Source organism: Rhinolophus sinicus, linkage group LG16, assembly GCF_036562045.2.
Source record: "Rhinolophus sinicus isolate RSC01 linkage group LG16, ASM3656204v1, whole genome shotgun sequence".
Classification (NCBI taxonomy): Eukaryota; Metazoa; Chordata; class Mammalia; order Chiroptera; family Rhinolophidae; genus Rhinolophus; species Rhinolophus sinicus.
In genome coordinates, this window is record NC_133765.1 from 33,928,819 (window position 1) to 33,946,152 (window position 17,334).

At 46.8% G+C, this 17,334-nt stretch overlaps 1 protein-coding gene across 14 annotated transcripts in view; it reads right to left on the bottom strand.

Moving 5' to 3' along the window:
- KDM2B (lysine demethylase 2B) overlaps positions 1-17,334 on the bottom strand; it is a 131,561-nt gene that overhangs the window by 22,532 nt on the left and 91,695 nt on the right. Inside the window, exon 1 of one of the 14 annotated variants that reach the window (XM_074321549.1) lies at positions 6,318-6,550. The exons of the other annotated variants lie outside the window; for them this stretch is intronic. Coding sequence (XP_074177650.1) covers positions 6,318-6,371 — 54 coding nt within the window. The 5' untranslated portion in view covers positions 6,372-6,550. Of the gene's footprint in view, positions 1-6,317; positions 6,551-17,334 lie in introns of those variants that run through there. 14 annotated transcript variants of the gene reach the window in all.

Genomic DNA, 17,334 nt, shown 5'->3' on the forward strand with positions numbered 1-17,334 from the left:
AGGTGTAAGGAACCACTGTTCCTAAGGACCTTGACTCAGGCCCTTTCTAGCCGGCTACCAAATCAGGCTGGAAAAGCTGATGCTGCCTGCAGCCTCACGGGCCAGCCTCTGCAGGGCGTGCGCACCAGCGGGCTTGTCAGGAGGCAGTTGGGTGACATCTGAAACGTAGCACCCTAATAAAGGCCACTGAGGATCGACAAGCAAGATAAGACATCAGAGGGTCTCTATTAAGGGAGGTGAACAAGCCTCTCATTTTGGCCTGAAGCTTCTGTCCTCGTATCTTTTGGGTGACATCTAAAGGTTCATAAACCAGTACGAAATTCCACTATATCCTGCCCTTGCTTCTGTTTGTTCAAGTAACCCAGAAGGTGCCTCTTTGTTAATTTCAGCATGAAATGTTCTTCTCCGCAAAAGGCAGTGGTGGGACCCACACTTCCACGGGCAAACCCCAAAGCCACTCGTTCATTATTTCAGCCCAGGTTCCATATCCTCATTGTCTTCTGGTTAGGACAATAGAGTCCACACACCCCACACACAAATCATAGTATTCCAACACCTTTTTTCTATCAATAACTCATAAGCATCATCCTTAAAAGGAATACTATCAAAGTAGTTCTTTGATTCATTCCACAAATATTAACTGAGAGCCTCCTATCAGATCCGATTCTCCAGAATGTTCATGGGTAGATCCTCTTTAATTCCTCATCTCTAAAGTCCTGGGATTAAAATTACTTGGCTTAACCCGAAATACTGAAGAGACGTCCATATTCACGGATTGAAAGACAACACTGTTAAGATGGCAGTACTCCCCAAAGTGATCTGTAGATTCAATGCAGTCAAAATCCCAGCTGGATTTTTTGCAGAAAGTGACAAACTGATCCTAAAATTCACAAGGAAATGCAAGGGACCTGGAACAGCCAAAACAATCTTGAAAATGAAAAGCTGGAGCACTCATACTTCCTGATTTCAAAACTTTCTATGAAGCTACAGGAAACAAAACTGTGATACTGCCATAAGGACAAACATTCAGACCAATGGAATGGAACTGAAAGTCGGGGAATAAACCCTCACAATATTTGTGACCAACTGATTTAGAAAAGAGTATCAAGACAATTTGGCGGGGGGGGGGGGGAGAGAGAAGGGGGGGATGAGAGGAGAATCGTCTTTTCAGAAAATAGTGTGGGGATAAGTGGATATCCACATCCAAAAGAATAAAGTTGGGCCCCTACTTCATATTATATGCAAAACCAACTCAAAATTGGATTGAAGACCTAAGTGCAAGAGGTAAAACTGTAAAATTATTAGAAGAAGAAAGCCTAAGGGTAAATCTTCATGACCTTGGACTAGGCAAGGCTTTCTCGGATATGACACCTAAAGCATAGGGGATAGAAGAAAAAAGATAAACTGGGCCTCAAAATGTAAAACTTTTGTGCTTAAAACAGCACTATCAAGTGAAAAAGACCACAGAATGGGAGAAAATACTTGCAAATCATACATCTTGTAAGGAGCTAGTATCCAGAATATATAAAGAACTCTAACATCTCAAAAAAAATAAAATTAAAAAATCCCATTTTAAAATGGGCAAAGGATTTAAACAGATATTTCTCCAAACCAGACGTATGAATGTACAATAAGCACTGTAGCCACCAGAGTATGTGATGTGCCCCAGAGACTCATTCATTAACCCCCTCACTCACACATTCCCCACCCACCCGTTTTCTGGCTGTGGATTACGTGCCGGAGGCAGTGCCAGGTGCTGGGATGACACAGATGAGTATGAGGGGTTCCCTGACAAAGTCACCCCAGCCTGTGGGGAGAAAGCCATGTAACCACATGAACACAGTGCAACATGATGACGAGAACAGCAAAAGCTAACACTCATCCAAGCAGTATTCTGTTCAATATTTGTATCAATAATCGATGACGTGGAGATTATTATTTCCATTTAGAAATGAGGAAACCGAGGCACAGCACAGTTAAGTAACTTACCCAGTGTCATAGTGTCAATAAATGAGAAGCCAAGGTATGAATGAACCCAGACGGTGCCTCTAAAGCCTGGACCCTGGCAGGCTAACCCAGAAGAAATGCCTCATCTTACTGGTAGGTTAAAGTGTCAGTCACAGGAAGTGGTGACTATGGGGCCTTAGAAGGGAGCTAGGACTCTGCAGGCCAGGGGTAGGGGTGGGGTTAGGGAGTGGATATTCTAGGCAGAAGGCAGAGTAAGATAGAGACATGAAACAACGCCACACGTTCAAGGAATAGCTTGATATGGCTGCTGGGAAAGAGTCCTGCGGTGGCAGGAAGGTGGTCCCTAGGGCTTTGGATGCGACATGAGAGAAATGGTGGCCCCGTAAGAGTAGTTCAAGGAGCTTACATGCAGGAGCAACATGACTACATTCTGGCAACGATGTGGGGAAGATGACATCTTGGGCAGTGGGCAAGATGACAGGCAGGAGGACAGTAGTCCAGGCTGAAGATTATGAAGGCATGAATAGAGGCCCGGCGGGGATGAGAGGAGCGGTAACTCAGGAGATGATTTAGAAGCAAACCCAGGGTGAGAAGACCCAGAGGCTGAGTGAACAATGGGTCTGCAAGCAGGAAGAGTCCTGGAAAACTTGGAGATTTCTGGATTGGCCAACAGGAGAACAAAGAGTTGAGGGCTGGAGAGAGAACAATGACTCCTCGTGGAATGACACGTGGAATCTGAGGGACCCATGGGACATCCAAGGAAGGCGGCCAGCACGCAGGAGGGAGAGAGCTGATATATATGTACATATACAGCTGAGAATCGGCATCACATACTGTTAAACTAGTTAAGTCCCTGAGGGTGACCAAGGAGAAGGGGCAGAGTCAAAAGAGGGTCCTGGACAATTACCTTCAAGACTAAAAACACCTAAGGCCAGGTGACAAAGAGAAACATGCTGAGGAATGGCCAGAATGGCAGGAAAAGCAGCAGGAGGTGTGGCATCACGGAAGGGAGCAGGCTCGAGTTTCATCTGTCAAGCGGAGTCAGTGAGAAAAACAGTAAAACGTGGGCGGATGTTTTCACAATTAAGATAGTTCCATGTTTCCCACCAAACTACCCCTAACAGTAGCACACTGACACTTAGCCCCACAAGGGGGTGCCCCCCAAAACGTCAGGGGAGTCCTTTGTCATGCTAATGTTGCATTCTACTGCAATAAGAGATTTATTTCAACACGAGGTATGTTCCCAAGTCTTCAGGCATAATGGACATCCCAAGAAAAGCTGGATTTCAGCAGCACTGCGTGGAGGGGGGCGGGGCTAACACACACCTGGAGACCCCAGGGAGGGCTTCAGTTTGTTTACATGCTGAGGGTAAGGAGCCAGAGAATAAAAACACAAGAGCTACCAGAAACCCAGGGGATGGGAGGACCTCTGGAGAGTCTGAGGAAAGCTAAGGACCTTTTCTCCAGGAAAACATATAGGTACAAAGTCACAAAACTTTTCCGTATAATTCCAGGAAGGTTCAGGGACCCATGTCTTAAAATGTCACTATTTAAGAAGCTATAATGACTTAACAGAGTGGTTAGGGCTGCATGAATTTCTGAAAGATTTTCTTCTTTATAATTTCCTAATTAACATTTTCACGATTCTCAATATGCAATAATCATTTTTATAGAAAAAAAGGAATAAAGCTATTTTCACTTCAGGGGTTAAAAATAAACAAGATGGAACAAGAATTCTTCTCACTAACAAGCCCCTCTTTAAGGGGCATCTCCTCAAACTGAAAAGCAGAGCTGAAGAATTTTCAGGCACATTCTGCAGTGGAGAAGCAAATGAAGTCGATGGGAGAAGGCCCAGCCAAAGATGAGCATTGGCAAAGCGCATGAGAGGGGTCTCCTCCCACCCACCCCTTCACTCTGGTCCCAAAGGCCTGACATCGGGAGAAGGGCAAACCCAGGCTGCTGTGGGAAAGCATGGGGCAGACAGGACAGCCCAGCGGAACAGGCCTAAGGAAGCCTGATGTGGCCCAGGTCTGGACCCCAGCCTCGGGTGGGGACGAGAGAAGTGCACACTTACGGAGCAGCAGGCAAAATTCTGATGAGGGGCAGGGGTGAGGGGGTTCTAGGCACAGCTGCAGGGAAGGACAAGGCTACAGGAACCTCCCACGGGGCCTCCCCTGGGTCCTCTCATGCAGCAGGTGGGTGTACACCTGCACACCCACACTCTCACACCTCAGGAAGGGCCTCTCCTTCCGGGCCGGGTTGGGTGGAAGAGGGCGACTCACGCCCCCGAGCCCTACTGGAAGGAGACTTAGAGAAGAGTGGGGTCTAGAGCCTGCGTCACAACTGCCTGTAAGGTGACTGGAGGAAGCCACTCGTCTTCGGGCAATCCCGGGAGCTAAGGAAACTGGTCAGGAAAGGGTGGAGGGAGGCTAGCTGCAGTGAGACACAGCCTGGAGTGTCCCCAGTGCAGGTTTCCTTAGCGGACAACCATCTTCTCTGTTGTGACTGTGGGGAAAACCTGCTGCCCGTTGACCTGGCTTAGAGGTCATCTCAATGCACCTGAGTGGAAAACATCATCTTAATGTGAACGGGGCGACTTTGAGCACTGTTGCTACCAAGTCCAAGGGCCACAACCTGGCCAACTGAAGTGAGGAGGAGGGAAACAAAATCTGGCTCCCGGGAACACAGGTCCTCTTGATGAGGTCGACCTCTCTCAGCAGTAGCAGGACCTGAAAACATGTGTTTAAGCCCAGAGACATACTAAGTCTCATCTTATACAGTGTCAAAGATTGCATCTACCATAGGCCATGGGGTGTGGCCAAATTAAAAAATAAATAAATAAAATAAAATAGGTACCAGAAACCTCAATCCTGAAATACCAAAGTGCAGTCAATCCTGAAGAAGAGTCTTACAAGTGCCTTATGAGTAACCAGGTGCCACAGAAATGATAAACTGTAGGCAGGGAGAAGGTAGATCCAAAACGAACTGAAACTTTCAAACCAAGAGACAAGGTGTGAACCAAGTGGCAAGAATAGGAGAACCATTCATTCGCAGGCTGTGCCACAGACTTGGTAGAAGTTCCAAGCCCCCAAACGGCTTGGGTTGTCTCTGGGTTAATCCAATCCACAAGACCAGTGAGATTCAGGAATATCTCCTAAAGTACACGTGCCTGGAAGATGTCCAGTGAAACTGAGAAAACAATACAATTTAACTTCATCTCTGTTACATAAAACCACTTAATAACATGTGTGCAATGACTTAAGTGTAGCATATACAGTACTTCCTCAATCACGTCTAATGGAAAGAAAAAACGTTCCTACATCTAGGCCTGAACTCTCCAAACATCTTAATCCCACGGAGGAAATGCACCCAGGATTATAAGTAAGCATCGTATTCACCTCGTCCCACGTCCACATGACAACTCAACCATCCAACGCTCAATTCCTTGGACGAGTCTACGTCGCCTGTGTCCTGTTTCAAATACTGTGCAGATTATACTTCCTAAAACCTCCACTTTCTTCTCCCGCTTCCTACACACGAATCTTCCCGTAGTAAATTCACACCGTAAACACACCCAGGGCTTTGTTTTATACAAAGATTTCTCCCCCCCTGGTCCCAAGAGAGGTTGTTTTCCCCTCTAAACCCAACCCAGGCCAAATACTGCCATCTGGGGTCACGGCTTCCTCCCGCCGCCGCCGCCGCGGAGCGCACTCGCCGGGTTCCGGATTCCCCGCGCCGGCCGAGGCTCGCACCCCTTCCTGTCTCCGTCAGCCCACGGCGGGCGCGCGGCACCCAGACAAAAGCTCGGGCCGTCGGGCCCACGGGCCCCGGGCCGCCCACCCTCCCGGCCGCAGCGTCCTTCAGCCCAGAGGCCGAGCGTCCCGGTGCAACTTTGCAAACGAAAAGGAAGGAGGCGCCGGCGCCCGCAGGTCCGGGTGCGCCCGCGGCAGCCGTCACGCGCGTGGGCCGCGGGCGAGGGCGCGAGGGGAGGGTGAGGCGCGCCCCTGCCGCAACTTGCCCGCGGGCCCTGGCCCGCGCCCGGCAGGGCCGGCCCGACGGCGAGGCCCACATTGTCCCCGCGGCACCGCCGGCCACCCTCACGCACAGCCGCTCGCACACGCCCCCTGCCCCGGCCAGCTGCGGGGCCCACGGCGCCCGCCGGCCTGCCGCGCTCCTCCACGCCCCGCTCGGGCCCGGCCCTGGCGGCCCCGCCGGCCCCGCCGGCGGCGGCTGCAAAACTTTCTCCTCATCGCGGCGGAGCGACGTCGCGACCGCCCTGGGCGCGTCAGTCGGTCGGTCGGGAGGTCTGGTGGCGCGTCCCTCCCTCAGCCCCACCCCGGGCCCCCGACCTGGTCCGGCTCCGATTCATAGTCGTCGTCCTCGGCGCTCACGGACATGGCCATGGCTCATGGTGGGCCCAGGCTCGCGCGCGCTGACATGGCTGGAGCGCCGCCGCCGCCGCCGCCCGCCCGGAGCAGGCTCGGCTCGCCCTGGCTCGGGCTCGGGCTCGGGCTCCGGCTCCCGCTGCCGCGAGGAGGGAGCCGCGCCGCGCGCCTCGCACGCCCGCGCGGGAGGGGGCGGGGAGGGGCCGGCGGGGGGAGGGCCGGGGCGTTCATGCATATGCATGAGGCGAGCCAGGAAGGGGCTGGCCCCCCGGGCCGGCGGGCCAATGGCGCGGCCGCGGCGCTCGGGCCGCACACAAAGGGAGCCCGGCCTGCGGTGACACAGGGGCGGGCCCGCCGAGGGCGGCCCCTCGCGGCTGGCGCGCGGGGACTGGGGCTGCGTGGGGGCGTGCCCCGTGCCCCGCCCGGCCCGCGCGCCGCGGGATGCACATGGGTGGCTGCACGCCACCGCCAATCTAACAGGAAATGTACGCCTGACCTGGGGTGGGGTCTTTTGTGTCCTGCGGGGCGTCTCGCGGGAGACCCGGGGAGCACGGGCCACGGGGTGCGGCCCTGAACGCGACGCCAGGCACGGGTCCCTGTGCCCCCAAAGGCTGGCACCCTGGCTCCCGGATTTGCACAAGCTCTGGGACCAGGACCTAATGTCCGCGAACCCGGAGTCCCGTATCCGGAGCTTACAGGCCCGCTGCGCTAAATAGAGTCTGGGGGCCCAGTTTTCCCAGACTCGGACAGTTGGGTTGGGCCGGTCCTCTGTCGTTGCCCTCTGTCCTCAGATTTGCCCTTCCAGGTCGAGAGGGAATTAGCGTCAAAAGTGGAGTAGTGCAGATGGGAGTTCAGATCGAGCTGACTTGGAGGCTGCTACAGAGAAGCCCTGAAAGTACTCCCCCCCCCAGGTGGGTGCCCCATCCTCCTGGATGGGAATCCCTCCTTCCCGCGGTGCCCAGGAGTCGAACTGGAAGGGTTGAGGGAGCTGCAGGCCAGAGCCCAGTTCTCCTAGGACACTGACAACCCCAGAGGCTGGCCTAGAAGGACTGGGTTTCTACATTCTTAAACTGTAAAGGTTCCTAGTGCTTACTCCAAAAGCAATCCACTTCTGCAGAAAATTGTTACTGTAAACCCAGTTAGAGATTTTTTTTTTTAATGTCTTTGGGGCACTTATGCCAGCAGCCTTTACTTTGGAGGAGGAGCTCCGACCGTTAGCTAAAGTGATCAGTGCTGTCTGTTATAAACGTCAAAACCATAGCTGATGGCAAGCTAAGGAGCAGGACGACACAGCTGAGCAGCTGGCATGCTTATCATCTAACTAGAAATGTCCGAGGCAACACTAAACATGAATACCTGTACCTGCTCAGACTCATCTATCACATGGGAAGGTTTGCCTAACAGAGGGCTGGATGATCTCCCATAAAGAAATCAGAGGCTTTCCCAAGAAAAAGCCCATTCGCTGTGAAATCTGGTGATCAGCTCTGCAATGTTGTCCAACCATTATTCATGCTCAGACCACTAGCTCCAAAATCCACTGTGAGAACAGAAGGGACCCACAGGCAGGTCATGGCCTGGGCTTTCAAGGAAGGCAGAAAGTGTGGCAGAGAACTTGTAAATAAAACTCAGGAGGCTTCTAGCAGGGAGTCCCCACAGGAGTGAATGAACAGGGATGTCAGTTTTACTGAGTGGATTTTAAAGTCTGTCTGAAATGTACACACCCACTGACACTATGGGGGGGGGGGAACCTCAGCAGACTTACTCTTTACTGAAACATATCTGTTCTGAGTTTCTTAAATTTTTCACAATCCCACTCAGGGATTGTTTTTGTTAATAACAAAAACAAGCAAAAGAATACCCCCCATACATTTCATCCCCCAAAGGACTCAGCTTTGCAAAAGCTACCTTGTCTGGACTGAAGTCTTAATCTCAGGATGTCTTGGGGGACACTACCCAGTAGGAAGCCCCTTAATGGGTAGGGAGAGACTGATACAAAGTTAACCATGCTAAAAAAAAAAAAAAAAAAAAAGTTAACCATGCTCTCACTTCATTGTAATTGGTCAAAACTGTAAGGGTACAGAGATACCCAAATAACGTAGCATCAAGAGACAAGTAGGGAGGAGGACTTTTGAAGGTCTCTCTCATTATGTACCAGGAGTGCAAGCTTATTTAAACTAGCCATTCGGCTGATTTCTTTTGCAAATTCTCAAAAGCTCACTTCTGTATTTAAGAAAGTAAAAAGACAGTTCTCAATTATGGCTCCAAGAAGAGAACAGGAAAGTGTTGATAAACAGAAGCTGTAGCTAACACAAACTTCCTTCCGTCATATCATTTCAGAGCTAGAAGGGGCCTTGCCAGATCCCCTTACTTCACAGGTGAGGAAATGGAGGCCCAAAGAAAACTAGGAAAGAGTTCTCCAGCCTACAGCCCCTCACAACACTATCCAGAGACCCTCTGGGAATCCAGACAATAACAGCAGCTAAGATTTACGAAAAAGCATGGTTGCAGGGCTAGACTGGTGCTAAGTGTGCTGTAGCCATTATCTCATTTATTCCTTAAACAGCCCCATCACGTATGTAGCATTGTTCATCTATTTTACAGAGGAGGAAACTGAGACACGTCGCTGCTAGGAAATGAATGGACCTAGATTTGAACCCTCGGGCAGTTGGAGGCTGGAGCCTGGACTGTCAATCATACCACTCTGATGCCTGACACCAGACACAAGACAGGAGGATGCCAAATGAGCAGATGCAATAATCCAAATGAACAACGTCGACTTACATGACCCGTCCCTTACTAAATTTTGCACATTCTGTATTCTCTGTTGAAATCCAATTTCAGGACAGGTACGTAGGTAGGGTTTTGGTAACCAGACTGCTGCCTGAATGCTGTCGGGGGCTGCGGGGGGATGGAGCACGTCTGGAAGTAGGAAGCCAGAACTAAGACATGAGGATGTGGTGGGTTCTCTCTAAAGGCTAAGAAGGCAGCTCTGGCCGGCCACTGTCCTAACGCCTCTAAAAAATTCCTCTTCTGACATTTGCGAGGAGCTTCCCACTCCTCTACTTTCCTCTGTCGAGTTTCCTTTAGCTAACTGGTACAATCATCCAACATTTGTTTTCTATTAATAGTGTGCTGGACTGTATATCAAATGCATCACACCAGCCCTTGCCCAATAGAATTGCCACCTTAAATTTTAGCATTTACATCGTGCCTTAGGCTCGTGCTTTCTCCCTCTCGTCATCATCTTTGAGTGACCTGAAGAACTGAACTCTCTCCCAGCTCCACTTAGCCTAGGCTTCCTTTCTTAGAAAGTGCTCCCCAAAGCTGATGCCACCGGGCAGTTGGCACTTGCCCTGAGCCAGGAGGATCCAGAATTTTCACCAAGTGGTGAGGAAATAAAAACCGGTGGAAGCCAAGTCCGCCTCCGTCAGTCATCACCCACTTCCCTGCCTTCTCTGAGTGTCATCCAATTTTCTGGTCTGCCTATCAGATCATGAGACACCAGGAAAGACCGACCCCTTTCTGCCGAGAGATTTTGCCCAGACTTAGCCACCCAAGGGTGCTGCAGGCTGTCCCAGGGTGGGGACAGGCAAGAAGAGAAGGTAAAAGGACAAGGGAAGCCGTCCTCTCTCTCCATCCCCAATTCCGGGAACGGGAAGGGAAAAGGGCAGACTGGGCAAGTGGCCCCTGGACTCTGTTTCCCTAGACTGAGAGTTTCTCCTGAATGTGGCTCCTTTCCTGGTGCCCCTGTCACAAAGGGCATGGCTACAGCCTGGGAACATTATCTTCCAGAGGATCAGGGTAGGAAAAGAGAATGGATTCTGTGTGTCCAGACCAGTAACTGGCCTGTACACTCCTGAACCAAGGGACACCTTTTGTCAACGTGCCCCTAAGAAGGGAACAGAAATGACAGAGCAGGCATGCAAAGGGTTGCTTCCTAATGCCAGTAATAATTTATGCTTAACAAGCAATAGAGAATGCATGCTTCAGTTAGTTTACTATTATTTTACCATTTGTCTCTCTGTTCTTCAATAGGTTTTTTTCTCCCTTAGTAGCAAAAGGAGGTCTTTTGGAGAGTTATTTTTCTAATAAAATGTAAGTAAGAGGAATTTTTACAGTGTCACATAGCAACTTAGGACTGATTCCAGGATTGCCTGGATAAAACCATGGTTCAAAGAGTGACTTTATGACAAAGGGCTGCAGTGATTTCTGTTAATTACTAATTATTTAATTGCTTTTGTTATTTAATTACTAATGTAATTTAACTTTTTATTTTCCCCCGGAAAGGCATTCCACCAGCATTTAAAAACCACGTATACTGGTCATAGGGGTCCTTTAAACAGACCAAGCTTTCTGTTAAATGGGGTTCTTCTAATAATGTCTCCTTACATTACCAAAATCAACCAGTAAACACCATGTTTCCCCGAAAATAAGACGGGGTCTTATATTAAGGTTTGCTCCAAAAGACTCATTAGGGCTTATATGTTCAGGGGATGTCATTGAGGAAAATCATGCTAGGGCTTATTTTCTGGTTTGGTCTTATTTTGGGGGAAACATGGTATTCACATTCACTGGAAGGTTTGTGATGGTGTATAGGATTTTTTTTTTTTTTAATTAACTAGTTTAACAGGTGAATGGCACTGATTCCGAGAAATGTTTTCCCACCACCCACCCCATTTCCAGTTCATTCGCTGACCTTAGAAAGTTACTTCCCTTCTTTATTTATTTCCCTAAAAAAATCCAGGCTAAGGCTGAGTGCTCAGACAATTTGGACGAGACAAATTGTTTCACTTTACAAACACCCCCTAACACACCAGCTCCGGAAAGGATAAGGGACTAAAAATACATGAAATACCAGCGTAATTCCAGCCTATAACCAAGACTTTTGGAATTTAAAAATACTCCTCGTAACAAGACCAGATCTCCTCCTGGGTTTCCTGGTACCGGAGCACCTATCACGGAATACCTATCGTGTTGTCAATCCCACCATCCTCCAAAGACAAACTTTGGAGAAACAGGATGTAAAGTGCTGGGTGTGGATCTTAGACTCAAAAGAAAAGACCAAATACAAAGATTAGTCAAAACGGGATGATGAAGCAGTCGGTAAAGGAGTAAAAGTATGTTCGTCATTGACAGCAGCTCTCTCTGTTCACAATGACCAAAACGTGGAGACAACCTCAATTCCATCCAGTGATGAGTAGATATAATAATGGGGTCCATCCACACAAAGGAATCTTACTCAGCCATAAAAAGGGATGTGACACACGCTACAATGTAGAAAAACCTTGAAAACATGATGCTGAGTGCAGGAAGCCAGTCACAAAAGGCCACATATTATATTTCATTTATAGGAAATGTGCAGAATAGGTAAATGCATAGAGACAGAAAGCAGATTAGTGGGTGCCAGGGGGGAGTGGGGAGTGACTGTTATGGGGCACAGGGTTTCTTTTTGGAGTGACAAAAATATCTTGGAATTTAGCTAGAGGTGATGGTTGCACAACATCATGAATGTACTAAATGCCACCGAACTGTACACTTAAAATGATTAATTTTATGGTAGATAAATTTTACCTAAATAAAAAAGTGTGTGTGTGTGGCACCAAAAAAAAAATTACACACATTTTAAGAAAGGAAAACTGTATTAAAATTATAATATATACTGATAACAAAAGATGAATATGAGTCCCGTTTGACTTCTGCAATTACAAGAGGTGCTCAAAGTGGTTACCATCAGCGTCCAGACACTTCTGATGACGGCAAACTACTGCTTGAACAACGTTGACCAAAGTGTCCACCTGTATACATTTTTTTTGGCACCCCCGGTATATCAGCCATCACTTAATAGTGATCTTAGTTCGTTCCTATCCCTAGAAGGTAACCTGTTGGGAATGTTTGCCCTAAACCCTGGGGCATGTTGAAACTAACCAAACCAAACAGATAGTTGAACCACCTCTTCAATGGGCTGCTAACAGTCACTGTGGGGGCTGATAGGCTCTGACAAACTTTAACACCTTTCACTTTCACAGGGATGCAGGCCTGACAAATGCACATTTGTGCAGGTTGGAGTGACTAGGGGAATGGTTTGCATCTCTCTCTCCTGCCAGGGGCCTCTCTTGATTTAGTCTTGCTTTTCTTTCAAAGTGGCTCATCTCCAGCAGGCCAATTTTCCTTTAAAATCCCCCTGGATCTATGAGAATCCATGAGTTTATCATGACACTCAAAATAGAAAAAGCCTGACAAAACTCATCTGTCACCATTTGAAGCTGCCATTAAACCGACTCCTTACTTTGAAAATGGGTCTGTAAAGGGAAAGAATTAGCGTGCATGCTACCTTTTCAGGAGGAACGGTATTTAAGGGCAGCCCTGATAGATGAGGGGCAGCTCTGGGCAAGAAAGGCAGCCAATTCATAGAGGCGGGCGATACGCCTCAAAGCTTCATTCAGCATCTCCTGATAAAACTATTGATACAGGAAAGAATGATCAACAAGTGTTGAAACTATCAGTGAATGGTGGAGGGAAGCAGGGGGACAAACGCATCCCCTTCCAGATTGTTCTTCAGAGGAAAGAGCGACCAACATAAGGGACTCAGACCACCATCACCACTCTAATCCAGTAACTGTGATATTTAGCTTTAATCTAACCAAGCCTTTAGATCAGGGGTGTCCAAACTTTTTTCACCAAGGGCCATATGCGGTAAAATACACAAACAGCCGGGCCACTCACTCAAGGTGAAGTACGTATTGCCTCAGCTGGTTTATTTAAGTAAACTAAATCAATCAGCCTACAACACTGCTTTTCATGAATGGGATTTTTTTTTTTAGAACAGAAAAGGTTGGCAGTTCATTCTCAAAACAGCTGCCTCTGATTGCTTCTGGATGGTGGTCCTTGACAGACCTGGAGGGGGTGGGGATATAAAATAAATTATATACTATAGTTCAAGCTTGTTATGCAAATAAGTTTGGATTGTAAACAGATCAACTAATATTTGTTTTTAAAATGCGATCAACATAAAATGATTACATTTATTAAGTAATAGGGCTTAATAACACATGGAACGTGTAATGTATTTTGAACTCGGGAACACGGTTGCGCTCAGTAGGAAAAATGAAGTTGCGCTTTGGCCTGCAGCATTGCTGGCAGGTCCAGAGTCAGTTTTTTGGTTGAGATGCGAAGGACGTCACAGAGATGGTTGTTGGTCATTTTGGTTCTCAATCTGCTTTTGTTCCGCCTCATCAGAGAACACGTTTGTTCACATATGTATGTTGAACCCAAAAGACTCATCATTGTTTTTGCGCAGCGTCTCATCAGAGGAAACCTGGCTTCTTCCAAGCTCCGGGAGAAGTCAGGTAAGGAGAGAAGCTGACGTTGATTCTTCAGAGAATCATCACACTGCATTTCTCTAAGTTCTAATTGCAGACTCGCTTCCACTTCCTCTGCATTTGTCATGAAGGGAGTCGCGAACAGCTTGATATCGTTCTCAATGGTAGAAAAATCTTGGAAGCGCTGAGAAAACTCTGTCATGAGACATGTGATCACAGACATATATTTCCCCTTTTTATCAGAGAGATCGGCCTTTGGAAACGCAGATCTGATTTCGGACAATATGGGGAAGTGCACGACATTGAAGGTGCGCAACTGTGCCTCAAACAGTCGGGGCTTCACACAGAATGCTTTCATGTGTGTGTGAAGCTGCAGTACAAGTTGGTCTTTGCCTTGTAGGTTTTTGTTGAGTGTGTTGAGGTGTTCAGTGAGATCAACTAAAAACGCCAGGTCTGCCAACCATAGAGGGTCACTCAGCTCGTGAAGAGGTCGGTCCTTTTCTTTCAAAAACTGGTCGATCTCTGATCTCAGAGAATAAAACCGCCGAAGCACAGAGCCGCGACTTAGCCAGCGCACTTCTGAATGGTAGAGCAGGTCCCCATATTCAGCATCAACGTCAGGTAAGAAAGTTTGAAACTCTCTGTGGTAGACTGCTCGTACTCGAATTATGTTTACCGTTTTCACAACAGTGTTCATCACGTCGCTGAGCTGTGCTGTCTTGCACAGAGTGCTTCTTGGTGGATGATATAGTGCATTTTAACTGCCTCACCTCCGCTCTCCTGCACCTGGGCGCACACCAGAGGCCATTCCTTTGCGCTCGCCTGGCATAGCTGGAGCTCCATCCGTTGTAACTCCACACAACTTGTCCCATTTAAGTCCTATCTTGTCAATTGCATTTGACACAGCTTCAAACATGTCTTTACCCGTTGTTGTGGTATTCAGACTGCTGAGATCAAGCAGCTCCTCTGTAACGCAAAAGTTATTGTCAACTCCCCGCAAAAAAATTAATAACTGTGCGGTATCTGGCGTCTGTGCTCTCATCACATGCAATGGAGTAGAAATCAAAAGCACACATTTTGTCTGACAGTTGATGGTTTATGTTGGCCGACAAGTCTTCGATTCGCCGCACAACTGTGTTTCTTGATAGGCTAATGCTGTCGAATTCTTGACTTTTTTCTGGGCACGTTATTCCTGCGACTTTAGTAAGGCACTGTTTTATAAATTCACCATCTGAAAAAGCCTTCCCATGCTGGGCAATGAGTTGAGCCACCTCATAGCTGGCTATTGTGGCATTTTCTTGAGTTTTTTTGGCACAGGAAAAATACTGTTGTTGAGCTAGCAAGATAGTTGTCATCTGCTTAACCTTCTGTTCTCGTTCCACACCAGGGTAGGACAAGTAGGTCTGATGTGTGGTTTCGTAGTGTCGTCTTACATTGTACTCCTTCATCTCCGCGACACTCTCATTACAAATCAAACACACACACTTCCCCTTGACTTCCATAAAGAAGTATTCACTTTCCCACCGTGTCTGAAATTTTCTACACTCACTTGCTATCTTGCATTTCTTTGGTGTTGTCATTTTCAGTGCGCTGTGGCAAAATTTTTCTTTCCTTAATTTTGTTTTGTAGAGGAACTGCCTTGATCCACTCAGTAGCTCCACCTAGAGTTAAAACCAAGAAATGCAATACCCCCAGGTTTCATGTGTGGGCCATATTCTGGTATATTTTTGGAATTTGCTGCCGGGCAATTAAAAATGGATCGCAGGCCGCAGTTGGCCCGCGGTCCGTAGTTTGGACACCCCTGCTTTAGATCTAATGTCTAATTTACAGAAATTATAAGAAAAAGGGAAAAAGGGATAAATGACACCATAAGGAAGTAATCAGATGCACGCATAAAGTGGCATATTCTGCAGGACAAATGGTTCCATCTTCTGTACAAATCACTGTCCTGAGAAACGTCTAAATTAAAAGAGAGAATTAATAACAGATTCAACGTGGTGGTCCTGGTTTGGATCCGGGTTTGCGCAAAGCAGCTGTAAAGGACAATTTGGGAAATCTGAGTATTACCAGACATTAGATGGTATTAAAGAATTATAAATTTTGCTAAGTGCAATAACATTATTTCGGCTATGTAGAAAATATTCTTCTTTTTCAAAGATGTAAACCTAAGTATTAAGGAGTAGAACATCATGATGTCTATATTTTTTTTTTAAATAATTCAGCATAAAAACTAAAGTGAGTTAAAAAGAAATAACACCCATTTGGATGGCTATTGTAAAAAAATAATAACAGTGCTGGCAAGGATTGGAACCCTGTGTACTGTTAGTGGGAATGTAAAATGGTGCTGCTGCTGTGGAAAACAGTATGGCAGCTCCTCAAAAAATTAAACATACAATTAGCCATATGATCCAGCAATCCCATTTCTGGGTATATGCCCAAAAGAAAAGAAAGGATGGAACTTGAAAAAATGTTTATACACACATTCATTGCAGCATCATTTACCATAGCCAAAGAAGGAAGCAACCCAAGCATCCATCAACAGAAGAATGAATAAACAAAATGTGATATATCCATACAATGGAATATTATTCAGCCATCAAAAGGAAGGAAATTCTGACCCATGCTACAACATGGATGAACCTTGAAGACATTATGATAAGTGAAATAAGCCAGTTACAAAAAAGGCATACTGTGTGATTTCACTTATACAAGGTACTGCTAAGAGTAGTCAAAAATCATAGAAACAGAAAATATTAGGTTGGTGCAAAAGTAACCGCGGTTTAAAAGATTAAAAATAATTGCAGAAACTGCAATTACTTTTGTACCAACCTAATAGAAGGGTGGTGGTCAGGGGCTGAGGAGAGGAGCGGACTGGGAAGTTAGTGTTTAATGGGGACAAATTTTAGCTTTGGAAAACGAAAATGTTCTGGAGGTGGATAATGGTGATGGTTGTACAACAATGTGAATGGACTTAATGCCACTGCATTGTATACCTAAAAGTGGTTAAAATAGTCAATTTTACATTATGTACATTTTCCCACAATTAAAAAGTGATAAAAAGAAATAAAAGAAACAACACCCTTCTCCGGAAGAGTCAATCAACTGGGAACAGTCAAACCAACCAGTCCTCTCTAGCCATTTTGTCTCTTAAACATTAACTGACAGAGAAATGAATCTAAATAGGAAGCCCCCCCCCAAAAAAATCATTTTTTCACGTGAGATTATCTCTGAACTGCAAATGCTTTGCTGCTTAGTCATCTACACTTGTTGGTGGAGAAGGTCAGTGGGTTAGAGCAGGTTTTACTGTCGCTTTCACTTCCCACTTTCTTTGTCCCCAAAAATACCTTCCCACCTTGTCTGTCACATGAAGTAAAATTAAACAATGCAAACATTTTCACCTAAGCATGCCCTTTTTTTCTCTAGATCACCTGAATGTGGAGAACAGATTATCTGACAACAGCATTTGGTTGCACACACATCCATCTTTCTAACAAAGCCAAATTATAGAGAAGCGGGGCGAGAACATGACAACTTACTCCCAGTGTCAGTGATCAAGTGTCTCCTCTTAAAATGGGAAATATACGATGACGTTTGACCAAAAAAAAAAAAAAAAAAATGTCTGAAGGATACGCCATTGTTCTAGAAATATAACCATGATAAAG